The sequence below is a fragment of the Taeniopygia guttata genome, chromosome 3 (genome assembly GCF_048771995.1).
Source record: "Taeniopygia guttata chromosome 3, bTaeGut7.mat, whole genome shotgun sequence".
NCBI classification, from domain to species: Eukaryota; Metazoa; Chordata; class Aves; order Passeriformes; family Estrildidae; genus Taeniopygia; species Taeniopygia guttata.
This window is the reverse complement of record NC_133027.1, coordinates 90,197,946-90,218,643: the sequence shown is the minus strand read 5'-3', so window position 1 is coordinate 90,218,643 and position 20,698 is coordinate 90,197,946. Positions and strand designations below refer to the sequence as shown.

Genomic DNA, 20,698 nt, shown 5'->3' with positions numbered 1-20,698 from the left:
TCCCTCCCAAGCCACAGGGCTGTATTTTGGGCTGCTGTAGAGTCCTCACCCTTCTGTGCTGGGTGACATTACCTACAAGAACACATAATAAGGTAATACTTGAATAGCACTGCATGCATTTCCTGACACACTCCCACAGTATGTGTCCTCATTTTTCCTAGATCCCTTGCTGAAATGATTGTGTGAGCAGCCTTTTCATCTACGGATGTCAAATTAGCTTTTTTAAAGGAACATAAAGGAGAAAAAAACCCTCAAAATTACTAACAAGAAATGGAGGGAGTAGGATGAAAGACATAAAACGTCTTTACTATACATAGTCCAGAGCAGGAAGGAAACAAAGAAAACCAGAAGAAATCAAGTAAAAGAATCCCAAGAAAAAACGTAAAAACCAGAATCCCTCATTCATTGTCTTCTCCAGGAAGTGGAAGTAGCCATGCAGACGTCCCATGCAGGCAGGACTGGCAGCTCCTGCAGGGCTCAGCCTCAACCAAAACTTCTGGCATGAAACTCCAGATATAAGAAGGAAAAAATATTCTCTAGGTAGAGACTTCCTTCTTCTCTGAAAAACTAAAATTTACTTGTGCAAAAAACTTCATGCTGGGAAGACTTGAGTATTACATGTATTAAATGTTTAGAAGCTACTCACTCTTAACAGAGCATGATTAAGGAATGGTACTTAATAACTTATCTAAGGCCATGGGATTAAATTATGTCACTCTGTTTGTGGCAGTCATTCCTTCTGCTATCATCACTGCTGCCTCAAGGATTCTCGGTGAGTTATCTCCAGGGAGAAGCAAAAAAGACCCCCTGGAAGATTAACCTCCATTTCAGGAACATTGTGTCAGCAACAAACGTCTCCAGAGGACTGAGCTCTGTCCTCAGTGCAGCTCTAACTGAAAATCTCTCTTCTTTTTGTTGAAGCTGCCCATTCACACCAAGCCAGAAAATGCAGAGTTTCTGTAGGTCACAATTAGGTCCATGTTCTATTTGAAGAACAGAGTACTAAGAACACAAACCTCTTTTTTTTTTTTCAAGAAACTAAGCTAAAAGACTGTTGCAACCCCAGGATCTTGTGAGGGGGTATTAATTGTGGGATTTGTTATTGTCTCATTGCTTCTTGGAGATGCTGGAAAAGGTCAGAATACCCAGAAATTATGACAAGAGTGTAAGGAGAACAATATAAAGTGCAGGCAACTCCAAGCCTAAACTCGGCTCTGAAGACAAATCCAAAAGGCTTCAGGAAGTGCTGGCTTTAAATGTGACATAATGACACATTTGGTCCTTTGGTGACCTGGCTGAAAGCTCAGCCTTCACCCTGACATGACAAGTCCTAAACCACAGAGCCTGCTCTGGGTCAGTCCCCATCTGGTGCCACCTTCACATCTGCAAGGGCCTTGGATGGAACCAAACCATGGCCAGGGAGCTCATACTGGACACAGAACGAGGCAGATATGGATGACAGGGATAACAAAAGTGGATAACAAAACCCCCTTAAATCAGCCAGACAACTCCTCTTAAATCCAGTATATCCCTGAGGGCTGATGAACCCTTTCATCCAATCCAGCCCCAGGGAAGGAACCCTGCCAGACCAAAATTGTTAGTAAGAAACCCACTGACCACAGCAGCTCTAAACTTAGCTCAGCAGCTTGCTACACGCCAACTCAAAATCCAGGCTCCACCCAGCAATGGAACAAACTGACTCCAAATGATTCTTGGCACTGGGGGAGCTGCTTTTGCCAAGCACAGAGCCTTGTGTAACTAGGTGGCTGGGACAGCACCAGCTCTAACCTTCAAAATTTCCTTCAAAATCCTGGAAAATCCTTGCTCCCAGCCCTAGGGCACCACTGAGCAGCACGTGGTAACTGCTGGTAACAGTGCACAATCCCTCTGTGTTTTCTTCTCAGGTCCTTTGTGGCATGCTGAGGCAAAACCAAGCCCAAAGCCCAGCTCAGCAGCAGAGAAATTACATCTGCCACCACCCAAATTTACACAATATTCTTGGATGTAGCCATGCCACTGACTATACACACCTAGGAGAAACCAGAAACTTCCTGGGATACCACAACAAACTCTAAATGATCCCTAACCTAAGGTAACAAGGAGGTGACCAACCACAACCCAAACCTTCCTCAACAGCTCCTTTAAAAGCTTGGCTCTTTATTGAGCTGCAACTTTGCATTATCCAGCTGTAACATTGCATTAGTGCCCAATATCCAGGATTTGGTACTGCTGCCATCCTTGCTTAGTGTAATTGAAGAGCAGAGTCAGAGTTCACAGTGATTTTGGTCACTTAGGGTGTGTTTGGATAATTTTAGAGGCGATATGAATCCAGATGTATCCAGACTTTTACTAGGTAGACCTTTTCCCTGTATATGACCCAGGTGTGCATTTCTCTACCTTTATACAAAAACTGGTTCCTCTCTGCCTGCTAAAAATTGAATATAAAAAAGCAAAGATCATCCACTTCCAAATCCTCTTCTCAGTTATCTGTTTCAAGGGTGTATAAATCCAGCAAAGAAATAAAATCAAAAGCAACTGCTAAAAATGGTTGAAAGATGATAAGAGTAATGTTTTCCCTAGTTCTTCATTTCGACAACTGCCCAAATGCTGGATTTTGATGTCTCACCAGCACTGGAAAACAGCTCACCATGAGGATGTGTTTCACTTGCAATGAGCTCCTGATATGGGCGCAGATCCTTGAAAATTGAAAACAACCTCAAGATCTCCTATTCTCCACCTGTTTCTTACACATTGCTGGTGCAGGGGTACATTTCTTGGATCATTTTATTTACACAGGAGCACTTTTAACCCTGGGATTTCACACCCAGCCAAAGATATGCTGTAAAAATTACAGGGTTTAGATATTATGTGGGCATTTTCCTTTCAGTCACAACTCTTTTTTCAGCTGCTGTGTTTTACCGTGAACACAATACAAAATGAATTCACTTTGTGGGTTCAAGTATGTGCTTTGCATCTAAACTACACTATATTTGTATTCTCTTAAGGGTGAAGAAAATAACTTAAATAGCTATTCAGAAATATCAAATAAAAAAGAAAAAATCCCAGGAGTTTCTTATAGCAATACAGTAGTTAAGTTCATCCTAATGGGTATAAGCTATTTTTCAATTCTAACTTTATTTTTAGTGAGGATAAAGCCTACTGTTCTACAATGGTGATACAAGGTGAGCCTCTCAAGACACACGGGAAGTTCAGGCTCTTACAAAGAATATACCTTGTATCTGTTCTTTCCTGTAAGGCAATCCTGTCTAAGCTCACCTTTTGGCAACGGGTTCTGTAAAAAACAGATCTTCAAAACCTACCCAGGACAGGTGGGATGGCACAGCAGGTCCTGAGCTTAGGTGGGACAAGCTGCAAGGTGCCACACCGGGATTTATACAAGGGAAAGGCTGGCGCTGCCTGGCGTAGGGTCAAACCATCCCTCCCTCAGTTCCGGCTCCCTGGGGGCTGACGGCGGCACTCCCCGGGCTGTGAGCCCCGTCCCTCCCTGAGCTCCCGCGGCATTCCCCGGGCTGTGAGCCCCATCCGTCCCTCAGCTCCCGCGGCATTCCCCGAGCTGTGAGCCCCATCCCTCCCTGAGCTCCCGCGGCACTCCCCGGGCTGTGAGCCCCGTCCCTCCCTCAGCTCCCGCGGCATTCCCCGGGCTGTGAGCCCCGTCCCTCCCTCAGCCCCATCCCTCCCTCAGCCCCGGCTCCCTCAGGGCGGAACCCCCCGCCGCGCCCTGGCGCCCCCTAGCGGCCAGGAGCGCAGCGCGAGACGAGCCCGACCCTGACCGGCGGGAAAACCTCCCCTAAGCCCCCGAGCGAGCGCGCCGCTCCTCTATAGGCGTCCGCGCCGTTCGCCGGCAAGGAGGTGGAAGGGGGCGTTCCGCTGGCCGCTGGAGCAGCGCGCAGGCGCGCGTCGGGCAGCCCCGCGCGAGGCGAGGCGGAAGGCCCCGTTCTGGAAGCATCCCGGTGCCGTCCCGCTGTGTCTGCTCGGCCCGGCCATGCCCGAGAGCGCGGCCGGCAGGGCCCCCGCCGGGGCCGGCAGCAGGGCCAAGGGCGCCTACCAGGACCGCGACAAGCCCGCGCAGATCCGCTTCAGCAACATCGCCGCCGGCAAAGGTGCGGCGGCCGCGGGGGGAGCCGCCCCGTGGCCGGGGGGAGCCGGGCCGGGCCCTCGTGGGCTGCGATTGGGGCGGGGGGCGGTGGATCCCCGGTGCCGGGCACCGGCCGGGCCGTACACCAGGGGTGCGAGCGGGAATTCCGTGGGTGCGATGGCTGGGAGCTGCCCGGGATGGGGGAGCGGCGTTGGGCGCTGACACGAGCCCCGGTCGCGCTGGGTTCTGTTCCTTTGTGATTGCCCAGACTTAAAATGGCTGCAGTCAAGCGGTCAGGTAATAATGGTTTTAAAAAAAGAACTGTGGAAATCAGGCTTGAGACTGCAGCGTTTTGCGTCATTTCGCTCTTTGGGATCCTTTAGTCTGCCTGGGAACTTAAAAGGGGCAGACATTTTCTTTTTAGAAAAGACGTTTAAATGTAGTGTTTGTGGTTCTTTAAGTCAGATTGGAAAGAAACGTTTTCTTCTTTTCCTAGCTGTTGCCGATGCAATTAGAACGAGCCTTGGACCAAAGGGAATGGATAAAATGGTAAACTTCGTGCTTTAAATTTTCAAAACATTAAGCTTATTGGAGATACTGTAAATTCAATGTGCCTTATAGAGGATGCCACATTTTGCCTTAATTCTTTCCCATGTTCCAGGTATTTAAGGGAAAGTGGGAGCTGAATGGACATCTTAGTTTTGAAAACGATGTTAAAAATATTTTGAGCCTTAAATTAGAGACTTGAAGATGCTAATCAGAACTGTGTTCCTGGCCTTTATTCTCAGATTCAGGATGCTAAGGGAGATGTGACAATCACTAACGATGGTGCCACCATCCTGAAACAAATGCAGGTTCTGCACCCTGCAGCCAAAATGGTGAGTGGCTTCTTCTCCATTCTGTGTAGATCAGAGGAGCATTACCCAGGATAGTAACAGAGCAGGAGATTCTGTGTCTTGTGCTCCAGGAACATTTCTTTTGATTGTGGTGTGTGCTTAAGAGTTACAAACTCTTACTTATTTATTACCCAGTGTCCCTTATGCACAATTCCTCTGGACATGTTTTAAAACATAACAAAAATGAAATTTTAAGAAAGAATATTAAGAAAATGTAGTCCAAACCTTCATGTGTCATTTGAGAAGGAAAAACCGATGTCCCAAACCATTAGGACAGAAGGGAATGAGTGAAGAAGGTGTGACCAGAAGGTCTGAGGATACAGTAGCTATCCTTTGAGATGTTCAATGGTCATGGATTTGGTTGTGGTTGGAGATGGAAAATAGCTTCCTGTGATTTTCCTCCAGAGAAGGAAAAGGCAAACCTGTTAGATAGGTGTTCAGTTTTAAATTTGGGAATAAAAGCTCTGCTTCTGGAAGTAACTTACTGTACCCTAGCTGTATTTTGGCCAAAGAAGTGTCTGGGTATGGGTAAACAGCACTCTGTATGTTTATTTTTTTGCCATATTTTTTCCTTTAGTTAGTAGAGCTGTCAAAAGCACAAGATATTGAAGCTGGTGATGGCACAACCTCTGTTGTGGTCATTGCTGGAGCTCTCTTGGATGCCTGTTCCAGACTCCTTCAGAAGGGTAAATATACTCATTTAACATTCAGAGACTGTAGGTACTGAAGTAATTTTGTCCTCTTGCACATGTGGGATAAAGCTTAAAGTAGCTGTAATCAGTTGGAAGGATAAAGGGTGTATCCCACACTCCAGGGAAATTGGGGAGTTTCATACAGGACTGTGGGAAAGCAGTTTTTGAAAATCTGAAATTTAATCAGTGTCAGCCTCCTCACAGGCATCAGCTGAACAGCAGCAGCTTTAGGAATGCCAAGAGAATTTGGAAAAAATGTTTCTGGGATGTCAGGGATCACAGGGAAATGTGTAGGATTTATCTGTGAGGACAAATAACTTGGAATGTTACAGTTTTAATATCAGAAAATAATGAGTGTATAATATATGTATTATATATAATGTAAATATATAATATATGTATTAATATAATGTAAAAAATACACCAATGAAGAACATTCTGCTGAAATGCCTTCAATTTGTTCTGACCTGAGTTTTAAAATGGAAGGAGATGGTGAAGAAGAAACAAAAAGACATGTGTTTGAAAGGGTGAAGTGTCTAACAAGCATTTTTAACGCTCTGCACAGGAATTCATCCCACCATCATTTCGGAGTCATTCCAGAAGGCTCTGGATAAAGGTATCGAGGTGCTGACCAACATGGCCCAGCCTGTGGAGCTCAGTGACAGGGAGACCTTGCTGAACAGTGCAACCACTTCCCTTAACTCCAAGGTACAGCTGCACTTGGACTGGTAGTTCCAGCCCAGGCAGGCCTTGTAGCTTTTCAAGTCTAAAAAAGAGCAGTTCCATTTTCTGTACATCCCTGGGTGTGGGTTTTATCACACGCCAGAATCGCCGCTCTGTCCTTGCCATGGAGCAGACATGAAGAAGGTGCCTTGTTAAGACATCTTTGCTTCAAAATTCTGGCATCAAATATTGAAACACAGCAACAGTATTGTTGTGGAACTGCTGTTCATCAGGGTGAAGTCTCAGCATGGTTTCTTTACTGTTGAATCCCTTAGGTTGTGTGTCAGTATTCCAGTTTACTTTCTCCAATGAGTGTGGACGCAGTGATGAAGGTGATTGACCCAACTACAGCCAATAGTGTGGACCTCAGAGATATTAAAATTGTTAAGAAGCTGGGGTAAGAAACAATTCGTAATTAGATAAACTTTGTCCCTGTGAACACAGTTTTCCAGAATGCTCCAGTCTTGGGTTGTGTTTGTTTCCAGGGGCACAATTGATGATTGTGAACTGGTTGAGGGACTTGTCCTGACTCAGAAGGTGGCAAATACCGGCGTAACCAGAGTGGAAAAAGCAAAAATTGGCCTCATTCAGTTCTGCTTGTCTGCTCCAAAGACAGATGTAAGTCAGAATATTGCTAGAGCAAATCCTCATCCTCTACAACTCGGGACAAGCAAACGGAATAACAAATGCTTTTTTAAGGTGCTGTGGTGTCAACTCCGTGCCACAGCTAGAGTGAAGAGCTGCTGAATCCTAAAAATAAATTACAGTTGGTATTAAAAAAATTATTTAAATTATGAATTACGTTTCAAGTGTGTTTAAAATTGCTTGAACTTAAATTCAGTGTTACCTGAACTGTTTCTAATAGTATTTTGCTGTTATGCTTATTTGTTTAGAACTACAGCATCTTTCATTAAAGAATGTGGCATGTTTTGACACTTGTTTTTTCTTTTTTTAATTGAAATAGATGGACAACCAGATTGTTGTTTCTGATTATGCTCAAATGGACAGAGTGCTGCGTGAGGAGAGAGCCTACATCCTGAACCTGGTCAAGCAGATCAAGAAGGCTGGGTGCAATGTGCTGCTCATTCAGAAGTCCATCCTGAGGTACGTTAATGCCCGGGTGCCGGCTCTCTGTGGCACAGTTGGAATTGTTTGGAAAACTGAAGCCAAACACAAGTCACACTTGGCAGAGTAACAGTGTCTGTACCAGCACCCAGCACTGTCTGTATTTGGAGTTCGATGGCATCCTTACTTTGTACTCTGAAGAGTTTGAGCACTGACTCCTTTCCTCTCATTTTCAGGGATGCTCTCAGTGACCTGGCCCTCCATTTTCTGAACAAAGTTAAGATCATGGTGGTTAAAGACATTGAAAGAGAGGACATTGAGTTTATATGTAAGGTAAGGTGGGTCATATAAATGAGCAGCAGTGTTTTAAAATCTACCCCCAAACTAATTGCCTAGCCAGGGCCAGTTTATTGTGACATTTTCACAAGTTTCATGTTTTGACTATAATGCAAGAGCAGACATTGCCCTAAAAAACATTTCTGCTCTGTTGAGCAGTCACACTTCTATAGAAGGATTCAGGATACATGTAAAAGCTACAGTCCCTTCTGCATTTTACTGTCATATGCAGAAGAACAACATGCAGTGTACTTGCTGACTCTGCAGTCAGTCTCTGGATTAATTTTTTTTTCCCATTATTTTTCCAGACAATTGGAACTAAGCCTGTGGCTCACATTGACCAGTTCACCCCTGACATGCTGGGCTCTGCTGAGCTGGCAGAGGAAGTAAATTTGAACGGTTCTGGGAAACTGATAAAGGTGAGCAAGGAACTAAGTGTTAATACCTACTTAACATCTGTCTGTTGTTTTAATAACTTGTAGCTTTGATGTTTTTTTACTGAGGAATTATTACATTTAAGTACCTATTTCTAACCTCTGAGTAGCCACCGGCACAGTGGTTTTACTTGGCCAGACATCAGTGCTGTTACAGAATTTGAAAGTGCCAGTGGCAGTGTCTTTTTGTCCCAAACTTTTATTTGTTCCCCAATGTCAGTATCTGGTTTTATATTTTAGATTACGGGTTGCACAAACCCTGGGAAAACCGTGAGCATTGTGGTCCGTGGATCCAACAAACTCGTGCTGGAGGAAGCCGAGCGCTCCATTCACGATGCCCTGTGCGTCATAAGGTGCTTAGTGAAGAAAAGGTAATGTCTCAGTTGGGTCAGTTAGTAACACATAAAAGCCTGATTGTGTGTGCACTTGTGTGAAGTGAGGTTTGATGTCACTTCTATGCCCTCAGGGCTTTGATTGCCGGCGGTGGAGCCCCAGAGATCGAGCTGGCGCTGCGGCTGAACGAGTACGCCCGGACCCTGAAGGGGATGGACTCCTACTGTGTCCGTGCCTATGGGGACGCGCTTGAGGTCATTCCCTCCACCCTGGCTGAGAATGCAGGGCTCAATCCCATCTCCACGGTGACAGAGCTCAGAAATAGACATGCCCAAGGAGAGAAAACAGCTGGCATTAATGTCAGGAAGGTAATGAGGGGTTGTAATACCTGGGTGTTACTGGCTAAATGCTTAACCTCCTTAGGGTTGGACTAAGGAGAGGGCAAGCTGGTAGCCTCCCTAAAATTAGAGGGAAATTACAGCTTGTTCTCTCAGGAGCTCACCCTGAGCATTGATAATAGCAGATATTAAAAGTTTTATGCACGCAACAGGAAATGTTTCATGTCTCCACAAAAGCGATTCAGCTACAACAAAAGATCCATTTAGCATGATCCATCGGTAGGATCTACAATGGAAGGTGGTCGTGAGTTGAGAGTAGCACCACAGCTTTTTCTCAGTTGGCAGTGCTGACCTTTATTGTTGGCTAATTTTGACTGGATATGTCAAGTGCTTGGGGAGAGATGTGTGCTGTAATGCCCCTGTTGCAGTTGAAAGCCTTGTGATAGTCCAGGAGTTGACTGCCCTCAGGATTCTGCTAAAAGAAAAACTGCTACATGTGACTGTAGTGTGTCTTGCACAAAGTGAAAGTTCCTTGTTCCCCTAGGGTGGCATTTCCAACATCCTGGAGGAGCTGGTTGTGCAGCCTCTGCTGGTGTCTTTGAGTGCACTGACCCTCGCCACAGAAACCGTGCGCAGCATTCTCAAGATTGATGATGTGGTGAGTGGTGTTGGCGTTTTGGTTTGGGTTTTCCCTCCTTCACAAGCATCAGCATGTTGTCGTTCATTTGCTGTGCTTGAAAATTGCAGTTACTGTGTAGAGTGTTCTCAGTTCTGTGCTGCTTAAGACCCTTCAGCTTTTTAATAACTGCAAATGAATTATAAATACTGCACCATAAAGCAAGGAATTAGTCCCTAAAAGCCCAGGATCTTTAAACAAAGAAGGAATTGTGATATATCCTGTGATTTCTTCTGCCTGACTCTGTGTCCTCCCTGCAGGTGAACACTCGAGGATAAGCTGAGCAGAGGTGGGGACCATGGCTTCGAGTTCCTGCCCTAGAGCTGGAATATGGACTCCTCACCAAAAGCGCCTGTGTGAATTGTCTTAAACTCCACCAAGACTGATGTACTTTGATCAGGTTTAACTTAAGTAACAGTTGGTTTTCAAAAAGAAAATGCTGTTATATCAATAAACATGCAGTAGTCTACCTGACTCTTTGCTGTTTAATTTTGTTGGCGTTTGTTATGTTCGGTTACATTAGCTTTTCTCTGCTCCTCTTTAGGGCTGAAATGTTTAAGGCAACCAGTCACTTCTTGTGATACATTCTAAAAACACTCTTGAAGTGTATGTACTCTAGCAATACTTACCTAGCTTAGAGCTGCTTCTCCCAAAGCTTTCCCTAAGGGAGTAGTGGTACTGCCCTCAGCGATGCCAGGCTAGAGGTGAGGAGGATCTTTGCAGTGGGAGCACCTCCCATTCCTTGCCCTCCTGACTTGTGCATCCTGATGCCATCACATGATCCAGAGCCCTACAAAAGGTGTTCTTCACATGGTTTCCTCCCCCTGGCCCCAGAATAATTGCTTTTCCCAAGAGTACACTGCTCTACAATAATGCAAATTAGCTTTCCAACTCCTGATTCTTAGCGTGACATTTTGAATTAACCCTTTCATCTCCATTGCTATATTGAAACAACCTGATTCCTCTTCATAATTAAAGGAGCGTGTTTCTTCCATTTCTTTTTCACATTTCTGTTCATGATTGGTTGGTTTGTTGGATGGTTGGTTGGTTTGAGTAAATTTCCACCATGGTGTTTATCTGTTGTGACTTGCCAAGTAGAACAAACAGAGTAACTCAACTACTAATTAATAAATTAGACAATCGATTTAGGCATTAATGTTCTGTGTTAATTATTCGTTGCCTGTTGAAAATTGCAAATAGTGCCTTACCCCACAGGGTCACATCCAACAATGATCTTAGTTTATGTACTATGATTAAAGTTTTCATCCCCTATTATCACAGTTACAATTATTGACAAGAATTACAGCAGCAATTGTGTGTGATTTCATCACAAAATGTAGTTATAATTTCACTATATTAAATAGGTCCATCCAGCATTAACTCTTCTTTGTAGAGGAAGAATATGTCCTCATAGAGGATATAATATTCCTAGGACAGAATGCTCCTGCTTCTGGTTTAAGATAGAATATTCCTAGGACAGAATCCTCCTGCTTCTGCTTTAGCCTTACCGTGCAATTGCTTACCTGAAATACAAACTTCAAGACGGAAAAGCTTCTTTAATAACTTGAGGGCGCGGAAAACGCGGGCTCGCCAGTGAGAATTGGAGGTTCCCACTAAAATCCTGCAAGAAGTTACCTAAAAATCCGTACGGGCAGCGGCTGCGAGCGCGGTGAAGCCAAGCCCAGCCCAGCCCAGCCCAGCCCGTGGCCGGCGGCGGCGCTCGGGCCGGGCGTTAACGCACCCGCTCCGCCCCGCCCCGGGGCCGCCTCCGCGAGGCGGAGCGGAGCCACCTCCCGGTACCGCCTCCTGATCCCCCGGCACCGCCTCCCGGCACTGCCTCCCGGCCCCCCGGCATGGAGGACGCGCACCGGGCCGCCCGCCTGGCCGCCTCCTGCCTCCGCACGCCGCTCGATCCGCGCACACGGGCTCCCGCCGCGCTCTACGAGCGGGGGCAGCCGCCCGCCGCCGCGCAGGTACCGCGGGCACGGCCGAGGGGCTGCTGGGCACCGGGGGACGCGGGCTCCCCCTGAAGCTGCTCTGCAGAGGGGTCACACGAGCACACACACACAGACACACACACACACACAGACACACACACACACAGACACACACAGACACACACGCAAACAGACACACACACCCACGCACACAGACACACACACACCCACGCACACGAACACACACACTCGCGGGGGACACCTGGCAGATGGCCCGGCCGCGGCGCCGATCCTTTAATGCGCTTGTGACAGCGCGACGTCTGGAGAGCAGATGTAGGAACTGGCCCGCCCTGGTCGAGAAAAGGAGCTGGGCTTCTACACGCCGGTGGCAGCAGCAGGTTTGGGGAGGTGGAATGTGCTGGCGCGGGGGGTTCTGTATGGAAAAGTAGTACTCTAAATTTTTTTTTTTTTTTTTTTTTGGTAAAGAAAGTGGCTCGTGACTTTTTAAAACATGCTGCTTAGAACAAAATGAAGCTTTTGTGATGCTGACTAACCTGGCTTTTAATAACTTCTCTGACTTGTGTAAGCTTTAAAAATGCTTAAAGAATATTGACTGCACACAGCTGCAAACTGACAATCAGTGTTGGAAATATAAGCTGTGCAGAATCCCTGTCATTTCACAGTAAGTTATGGAAATGGAATAAACATTTATGCACCACATCTCTAATGACTTATTTTCAGAGTGGTTATGGAACTAGGAGGCAGAGAAGGTTCTGTTTGTTTGTAAATAAAGGCATTTTTAGAGCTGCATAGTAATCAAGGAAAAATTACACTTTACAAAATAGTTAATTTTTTTCTTTTGGTAAGTCCTTTTGATCATATTTCCTGTTATAAACATTGATTACAGGGCAGACTTGGGAATTTTTACAGGTTTTAAATAGGACCCTTAGGATAAAAATTAATATGCAACAAGATTATTCCATGTATACTTCTACATTAACCTTTGTATACAGGTATCTCTGTGTTACTTTAGCATTTCTTAGACTTAATTAGAATAAACCAATATTAAGAACCTTGTTCCCCTTCCTTCTAGCAGAAAAAAATGATGAACATCTCTTCTAGGATGGCTTCGACTTGGATTCAAATACTAACAGAGAGCAGGCCTCCCCTCCAAAGAGAGACTGTGACACATGGATAGACTTTTCCAAAATGTACAATTCAAATCAAGAGTATTACTTGAAACTGGAAGAGTTGAAGAATGCCCACATGGAGACAATGGCAAAACTGGAAAGTATGTATCAAAACAAACTGTATTTAAAAGGAGTACAAGCCTTGGATAAAAGAATTAACACCTCTCCAAAGTGCTGTAGGTAAGTTTGGGGGCAGTTCAGTTTTTTAGTTGAAGATTCCCAAATGCTTTGCAGGCAGCTGTAAAACAGCAGGGTGTGTTTCTGGGATGGAAAGTGTTCCACTCCCCACCTCTCATAATCAGATAATCAGAGAAAAGTCAGTTTTGAAGATAAAAACACTCATTTCCTTGCTAATGGTCTGTGAGTTTTAGAGGTGGGTGTGCGGCAGGGATTGGGCAGCGCATTTAGGAAAGCACAGGGCCTTTCCCAAGTCAGGAAGTGCTGACTTGGTGACCAGCACTAAAACCAGGATCTGCTTCTCTTGCCCTGTGTGCTGCTCTTTTCCCTTCTCTTGCCCCTCAGCCACTTGTTTTTGTTTCTAGTGTTGATTCCTTAGAGTGGAAGTCACCAGCTTTGCATCAATGTTGGACTGGCTCAAACCAAGGGTTTTTTCTCTCTCTTTATTTTCAAGGCCAACTTGGGACAAGAGTTCATATCAGCCTCTTAACCTGCACAAATCCTTTTCAGACTCAGACTTAAGTGATCCCTTGGGCTCAAGCGTATCGGACACGTCTGATGAAGAATTAGTGTTTGAAGAAAACGGCAGCGGAGCTGGATCATCCTCATTTGCTAAGCAGCAGATTGAAAAAATGTGGGATGGCTTCTGCCTGGAAGACTACATTTCCCGTGCCAAGCACAGCTTGCCCAGCTCACCAGCCTGCAGGAAGGGGCACAAGAAAGAGAAAGTGTGGTCCCCCAGAGTCACTGTGCCCAAGCCCTTCCAGATGACCATCAGAGAAGCTAAGAAGAAAGAGCAGAATGTCAAATCCAAGTCACAGATTGAGCTGGAAAATCACTTACTGAAGAAGCAGCTGGAGGAGGAAGCAGAGTGTCAGAAAAAGTTCCGAGCCAATCCCGTGCCTGCCACCGTTTTCCTGCCGCTCTACCACGACATTGTGCAGCGGAACGAGGAGCGCAGGAGGTCTGTGAGGGAGAGGAGCAAGCTCAAGCTCTTGGCTACCCAAAAGCCCTTTAAATTCATTGAGCGAGAGAGGCAAAGGCATGAAGCCAGGAAAATGCAGTTAAAAGACCTTTCCCTGCCTGAAAATAAAACTAAAGTGTTCAGAGCAAAACCAGTCCCAAAATGTGTTTATAGTCCAGATTTCCATGACAAGGTAAAGGAGGAGGAGCTCTGCAGGGAAATCAGGATCAGGATGAGAGCTGAGGAGCTGCTACAAAATTCATCTGTACCCAACAGCAGACTGGCCTTAAAACACACCAACAAAAAGAAGAAACGCAAGAGCACTGAACCAAAGCGAATGGAACACAAGCTCAAGATCAAATCGAGCATTCCTAATTTTGAACTCCTACATGAGAAATTCCAGAAACGCCTCCTGCAACAAAAAAAAGTAAAACCCCTCACGGTCTGTGAGCCTTTCAACCTTTGTACTTCATACATTCCCTCAAAAAAGGACAAGATCTTGAAGGACATGCAAGAGGATGAGGAAAAATTGAAGGAAACAAGGTGGCCATTTGCCTCTCCAAGACAGAAGCCTCAGATGGGGCAGTCAGGGGCAAACCCACATCTCCTGGGAGAAGGAAAATCCAAATCTCCCAAAACCACAGAATCCACGAGACGACGGCTGCAGGCCTTGAGGTGACTGCTTGGAGATGCTCAACTCTATGTATACTTGAAAAGTAGATTTTTTTTTTTTAATTACTATATATTTGGTATTTTATTTGGTGTTATTTTTGGTATTTCTAAATATGTAGCTAATTCTTCCACACAGTGAATATAGGACTTCATTTGTTAATATAAGGCCTTATAATACAAATCTTAAAATATTTAAATATAGGACTTAATTAGTATTTATTATTGTTAAAGGAACACTAGTGCATTTTTGTCAGCATGTCTCTAAGAAGAAGACAAATGACACTGGTTTCCCAGGATATCCTGAATCCCTTGAAATGGCACATATGTTGTGTCCTCTCATAGCAACCCCATTTTTCTCTTTGGAATCATCTTTGCCAAAGCTTCCTTTGAAGTCTTGCTCTAGATTTAAACTGAATTCAGTCTTAGTTTATTTTCCCCACCAGGAATTCCCTTGAGGAAAAGAGAAAGCTGGAAGAACAACAAAAAAGGAACAGAAACAAGCAGAAACAAAGAACGAAAAAATTCCAGAAAATTGTGATGGCTCGGGCTGAGGCCAGTGACCCACATCAGAGCCTAGCTCAGATGTCTAAAACCAGATTAAAAACATTCAGGTATTTTGTTGCATTCCCCTGAATCCTGAACACCTCTTTCAACAATGAGAAGGAGAGGTTTGGGATTGCACTGTATGTTAAACATACAGTGTAAAAAAAAAAGCACAGTCTAAGTTTAGATACTTACACGTGGTGAATTAAACATGGTCCAAGCGGCTGGTGAAAAAGTGGCCAAATTTAGCATTTCAACTGGGAAATTGTTGCCAACCTGTATTGAGCTCACAATATAGAAATATATAGCATATAGAAATATATATATATTCCACATTAGATTATTATAGATTCAGTAACAGGAGAGTCCTGTGTTTTCTCCATTGATGTATCAACTAAAGAGGAAAAGGTTATAAAAATCAAAAGGAAAGGGAACAGTGTGGATACAGAATATCCTTGCAGAGCAGGTGTTGGTACCATTTTGATGCAGCAGTGGACATTTTGCAATTCACTCCTTTGTCCCAATAGGTCCCCACTGAAGAGGGAAACAAAAGCGGGAATATTTGAACTTCAGAGTGTAACAGCAGTGAGTGAGAAGGCTGCTTGGTGCTCAGGAATAATGGAATCCAAGGTTCCCTGCAGTAGACATGCAATGCAGAGACTCTGTGTATGACTGAGCACACAGAGGAGAGCACGAGGGCCTTCTCGGAGTGCTGTAAGCTGCCACTCCAGATGCCTCCAGCTCTGACACAGCTCTAACCCCATAACTGCTGCTTGGCCTCGTGGCTGGGGCTAGTTTAACCCTTTCTGCTTTTCTAATCCTAAGAAAAATTAATCCTGTCTGAACAAGTCTTTAGTGAGATTTGTGATCTGGCCTGGCACGGTGGTATTGCTGCGGTATTGTCAATGTAAGGTGCTGTTATGTGGCGATGGTGAGAGATGCTGAGTGCTCTGCCCCTGTTGCTTCATGCCTGGGCAGGATTCTGGGGCAGCAAGCACAAATCCTAATTTCCAGTAACCTGGCATACTGTTAATAACAGGAGTTTTATAATCTGTGTGTCCTCGAGCATGTGATCTGCTGGCTCTGGGACAGAAGCAGAAAACAGCTGGAGTCAGAGTAGGTGGAGAATTAAAGAGATCCAGTAGGTGACTGTAGATGTGATTTGGGTTTGTTCAACAGCAAATTTCACACTACAGTGTTCAGCTTAATCAGATGTCAGGAGAGTAAAATGCTGGGTCTCTGGGTGTTAAATGCTGCTGTTGCAAAGCAAGATCACTTCCCTGGTGCAGGTGTTGAACCTGATAGTGCTCATTTCAGCACAGCTGGAATGTGTCACACTGGCACGGTCTGTCAGTGGCAGACAGACAGACATTCAAAGCAAGCAATGGAAGTTCATTTCCCAGCATGGTGAGGAATTCAGAGATGGTCAGGGGGAGAGGCTGGAGGAAACAGAGGTGTAAAAGGCCCTCCTTGATCTCATCCTTGCCCTGAAGTACCTGATCTGCAATGTCAAATGTGCCCAGTACAGAGGTACATCACTGACCTGCCTGTCCCACTCTGAGGAAGGGCTACAACCCATTCCACTCGGATTATCCAATGCTCCCTGTGATCCCAGAGATCATTCCAGTTATGAATCAACAGTTTCATTACCTTGCTCTATTGATTGGGCCCTTGACAAACCAGCTCAGGAAAAAAGTGTTCTGTGATCCAGAGCATGGCCACCTCTCTCGGGTGATAACTGCTAAAGTAGCAAGATGCTCAACATCGGACTTGAAAAGTACAGATTTTTATTTAATGCACTTAATTTCCTGTGCTGTATTCTGTTTAATTTTGCTTAGAACAACTGGAAGATCTGTATGAAATCAGCATGTAAAAACCCCTAAATATCCACATTTTTTTAACCAAAAAACTCCAAGAATCCAAACTCAGCCTCTATTTAAATCCAGTAGCCAGGACCTGCCTCTGCTTAGCCAAAGTGACTCCTTCAGAGATGAATTGTTCAGTACCTCTAATGTATCTTGAAGTATAACAACATTTAATTTGTTATGAGCAATTTAACTACTGTGGAAAATTACTCCTTGTACTATAAATTAATAATAATTTCTCTTGTACTCTGCTCCCCTTAGGAACAACGAGAAGCAGAGAAAGCAGGAATATTTGCAAGAATTGCAAGAAATGGAAGAAAGAGTAAAACAAATGCCATTGCTTTTTGAAAGAGTCGCTCAGGTTGCCTTGTTTCTGAACTACTAATTTATCTTGACTGATACCAAATAAGACATTTGTGGTCTGACATTTTTAGAAGATACTTCAAAAGCACTTTTCAGGGCAGTCTTTCTCCATTTCAATCTCTGTTGCCCCATCTCCATGTAAATATCAGTCATTTTTGAGATGTGCTTGCACAGGGAACAGAGAACTGTTGTAAATGTGTCTGGATCAGTTACAACATGAGTAACTCTGACCACAACCAAGCATTGCTGGTACAGAAAAGTAAAATCTGGTATTAAATTTTCAAGTGTTGTTTTGCCATTCTTACCTGTAGTGAATAATAATTTCCACTTGTCAGCAGCAATTAATGAATCAGAGGATTAATATAAATAAAAGTATCAAAAGCCAGGCATTTAATGCATTAGATAACATTTAACCATTGTGGTTTTTCTACAGAAAAATGCCAGAATAGCTGCAGAAAAGTATTATTCAAACAGACTGAGAGCACTGGGGATCTGCCCAGAGTTTGTTTCAAAGAAAGGAGGAGCAGCCAAATCGATGCAGTTCTCCACTGCTGGAGATTTTACCTCCAGTGCTGGCAGAGCAAGGTACAGATGACAGAAAGCTTTTTCTTTTTACCCACTACATATCTAATAATCAGAAAATTTTCCATGTGTAGATTTAAGGGTTTTATAATCATTTTCAGTATTTTCCAGGGAACTATTTGACTATGTGGTATGCTAGCATTAGTATGTATTTTTGATTGTTTTTCCTGTATTAAATATTATTTCATAAAACAGAGAACTGCTTAACCAAACTGTTTATGTTATGTAATGCACTTCAAAGAAAAAAAAGAAAAACAATCCTTGTTTGTTCCTTTCATCCAAAAATCTGGCAGGCTGCTGTAAGTCACTACCTTTACATTTTTTAAGTGAACTTTATTAAAATAGTTTTTAGTATCTGTTGGGTTTTATGATATAAAAGGAAGCAGAAATTTAAAGAAAAAAATCAGAATATATAAGTAATATTGTTGAGTTACTTTCTAGCATAAAGAGGGTATGTCCCCCCTTCCCTTTCCTTCCATTTTCCTTCCCCCCAGCCAAGGCTACCAGGCTTTGTCCTGGGTTACATAAAGGTGGAAAGCATCTTCTCAGAGAATAAAACCCCACATGCCATTTGTCTTTTCAGAATCACCGAGGTTAAAATGAAAAGAAGGGGATCCTTTGAGGAAGCAGCTGGTGACAGTCCCCTGTCTGAGCAGTCGTGGGAGGAGGAGGAAAAGAAGGGAAAAGGTGTCAAAACCTCCACCCCAAATGAGCAGTGCAGTGACCTGGAGGATGGGGGTGAGGCCAGAGCCAGCCCTGATGTCCTTGAGCCTGAATGGGAGGAGGAGGAAGCAAAGGCAGGCCCATTGCTTGGTCATTTCCAGGAGGAGAAGGAGGAGGAGGAAGAGGAGGAAGAAGCAAAAGCAGGTGCATCTCTGGACCATTCCCAGGAGGAGGAAGAGGAGGAGGAAGCCAAGGCAAGCCCATCCCATGGCCATTCCCAGGAGGAGGAGCAGGAGGAGGAGGAGGAGGAGGATGAGTCCAGACCCAGCTCCCAGTCTAACAATCCCCATGAGCATGAGGAAGAAGCTCAGTCTGAGCCCGAAGCTGAGGGCGCCTTCCAGTATGAGGATGAGGAGTATGAGAGTGATGATTCTGAGGAGAGGGCCAGTGATGAGGAAGGGCACTGACAGGAAGGGCTGGGACTCAGGAACTTCTTACACTGCTGGCTGTGCTTTTTGAAGCACTTTTTGTATTTACAATGTTGCTTCCTCTAGAAACCATCCCCTCTTGTTCATAGTTATCACAACACCAAGCAGGTTTTGTTCTTTTTTCCTTTGGGGAAAAAGCTATGACCTTTTACAGCTGCTCCAGATGAAGAGAATAACAAAAGAATTCAAATTCTTGAAAAAAATGTTTGAACCCATCCCTGTTTTGGAATTAATTATGGTCTCATGTAGAATCCTCGAGGCTTCTCTAATGGCAGCAAACAAAATATTTGCCTGAGCTTGGCAGATTATAGGCACTCTAAAGATCAAGATATATTATTAACAATTATATTAGACACCAGAGAAAAACTTGGTGCTTTGCTATACATCCAAAATTCTGAATTTTTACTTCTTAGTTTGTGAATTTTTACTTCTTAATTTAGGAGACGTGCCAGTGCAGGAATTCTGTTTGCTTTCCAGTAAGAAAGCTCAAGTTGCAAGTTTTCACCAAGAAAATAATTTAGTATTTCTGTATTACTCTTCTTTGTTGCACTCTTCTGTGACATGAGTGCACCTCTGTTCTCAAAATGAGCTGCAACCTCATTGTTTAATAATAAATTAATAAATTACACAGTGTGCTGTGTAACTGCTGAGGGCTCATATACAGCTCTTCCCATGGGCTGGCAAAGCCAGGGCAGATTTTGGAGAAGGAATTGCCATTTTATCCCTGGAAAAGGGGAGACTTTTAACCTCAGGTGACTCCAGTTGTATGAAACTATGCAAGGAAATCCTTTAATACCTTCTTACGCACTGGCTACTCAGGACTTCAACTGCTCCACAAAACACTCTCCAAAAATGTTTGGGATTTGGATTTTTTTCTTACATCAGTAGTACCTTCCCCTACTATTACTGACTTTCTTGCAAAAAAAAAAAAAAGAATCTGTCATTGTTTTTTCCTCCTTTCTTTGTTACACAGTTTCTCTGTGTTTGGAAGTTTTTAAAGCATTCTGACTTTTATTTATTTTGCAAGTGTGAACATAACTAATGTGAATTTGAAACTTTTTAAAAACTTGAATAAAATATCTGTGAAATTATTAATCCTTGTTTCACAAGGAAACTTGCTTTTGGTTGTCAATATTCTGTAACTCTGAAGAGTTGTACAATTACCAATCACATATGGTGGTACTTGGCCCTTTAGGAAATCAAATCCTTTTCTGAAAAAGGCAGAGGACCTCTAAATGATGGGATTTTTCTCAGATTATTTGAAGTGATTTCAAAGGAAAAAAAAAAAGTCAAATCTGTTTCTAAGATTTGGCAGCACTCACCTAAGTGTTCTAAAAGAACAAATATGTAATTATTGAACTACTGAGATAGGGATTAAAAATACCTCTAAAATTCCTCTGAACATAGAGAAAGTAGCAAAGCCAATGCTTTTTAAGGTTTTAGAATGCGTTGGGAATCTGTGTATAATTCAGATTGAGTTTGTCACTGAATTTTTAAATATTTTAAATATAAACTTTAATAATTACAAAATTAATGAACATGATAAACATTATATAACCAGGAAGTGTTGGGACAGATTTTGGAGGTTATGCCTCAGGTTTTTTTTTTAGCATTTCTGGAAAAGAAAAACAGAATATTGTGGACTAAGGAGATCAAATTGATTAG

General features: G+C 43.7%; 2 protein-coding genes and 2 long non-coding RNA genes across 8 annotated transcripts; 2 read left to right on the top strand and 2 right to left on the bottom strand.

Annotated features, from left to right (window-relative positions):
• Positions 1-3,897: 3,897 nt before the first annotated feature.
• On the top strand, positions 3,898-10,063 carry CCT4 (chaperonin containing TCP1 subunit 4). Its single transcript, XM_030268783.4, has 14 exons — positions 3,898-4,121; positions 4,593-4,645; positions 4,885-4,974; positions 5,570-5,678; positions 6,250-6,392; positions 6,683-6,804; positions 6,893-7,025; positions 7,372-7,511; positions 7,709-7,805; positions 8,117-8,227; positions 8,483-8,613; positions 8,709-8,943; positions 9,458-9,571; positions 9,850-10,063. Exons 1-14 carry the CDS (start codon positions 4,004-4,006, stop codon positions 9,865-9,867), a joined length of 1,614 nt encoding a protein of 537 aa, XP_030124643.1. The 5' UTR covers positions 3,898-4,003; the 3' UTR covers positions 9,868-10,063.
• LOC121469772 (uncharacterized) lies at positions 8,708-11,386 on the bottom strand. Its single transcript, XR_005979962.2, has 2 exons — positions 11,113-11,386; positions 8,708-10,379 (listed from the first exon to the last, which is right to left on the bottom strand). It is a non-coding gene; the product is annotated as an uncharacterized lncRNA (long non-coding RNA).
• Positions 11,385-20,128, top strand: FAM161A (FAM161 centrosomal protein A). 5 transcript variants are annotated; one of them, XM_030268781.4, is made up of 7 exons: positions 11,385-11,562; positions 12,649-12,896; positions 13,348-14,532; positions 14,973-15,140; positions 17,199-17,298; positions 17,734-17,885; positions 18,466-20,128. In XM_030268781.4, the coding sequence occupies exons 1-7, from the start codon at positions 11,443-11,445 to the stop codon at positions 19,010-19,012; spliced, it is 2,520 nt and encodes an 839-aa protein (XP_030124641.4). In that variant the 5' UTR covers positions 11,385-11,442; the 3' UTR covers positions 19,013-20,128. The 5 variants fall into 5 exon arrangements, with proteins under 5 accessions (XP_030124641.4, XP_072783496.1, XP_030124639.4 ...); XM_072927395.1 differs by having other exon boundaries at positions 11,429-11,562; positions 12,623-12,896; XM_030268779.4 differs by lacking the exon at positions 11,385-11,562 and adding an exon at positions 11,731-11,924.
• LOC140683771 (uncharacterized) lies at positions 12,819-13,875 on the bottom strand. Its single transcript, XR_012055222.1, has 2 exons — positions 13,737-13,875; positions 12,819-13,593 (listed from the first exon to the last, which is right to left on the bottom strand). It is a non-coding gene; the product is annotated as an uncharacterized lncRNA (long non-coding RNA).
• Positions 20,129-20,698: the final 570 nt, after the last annotated feature.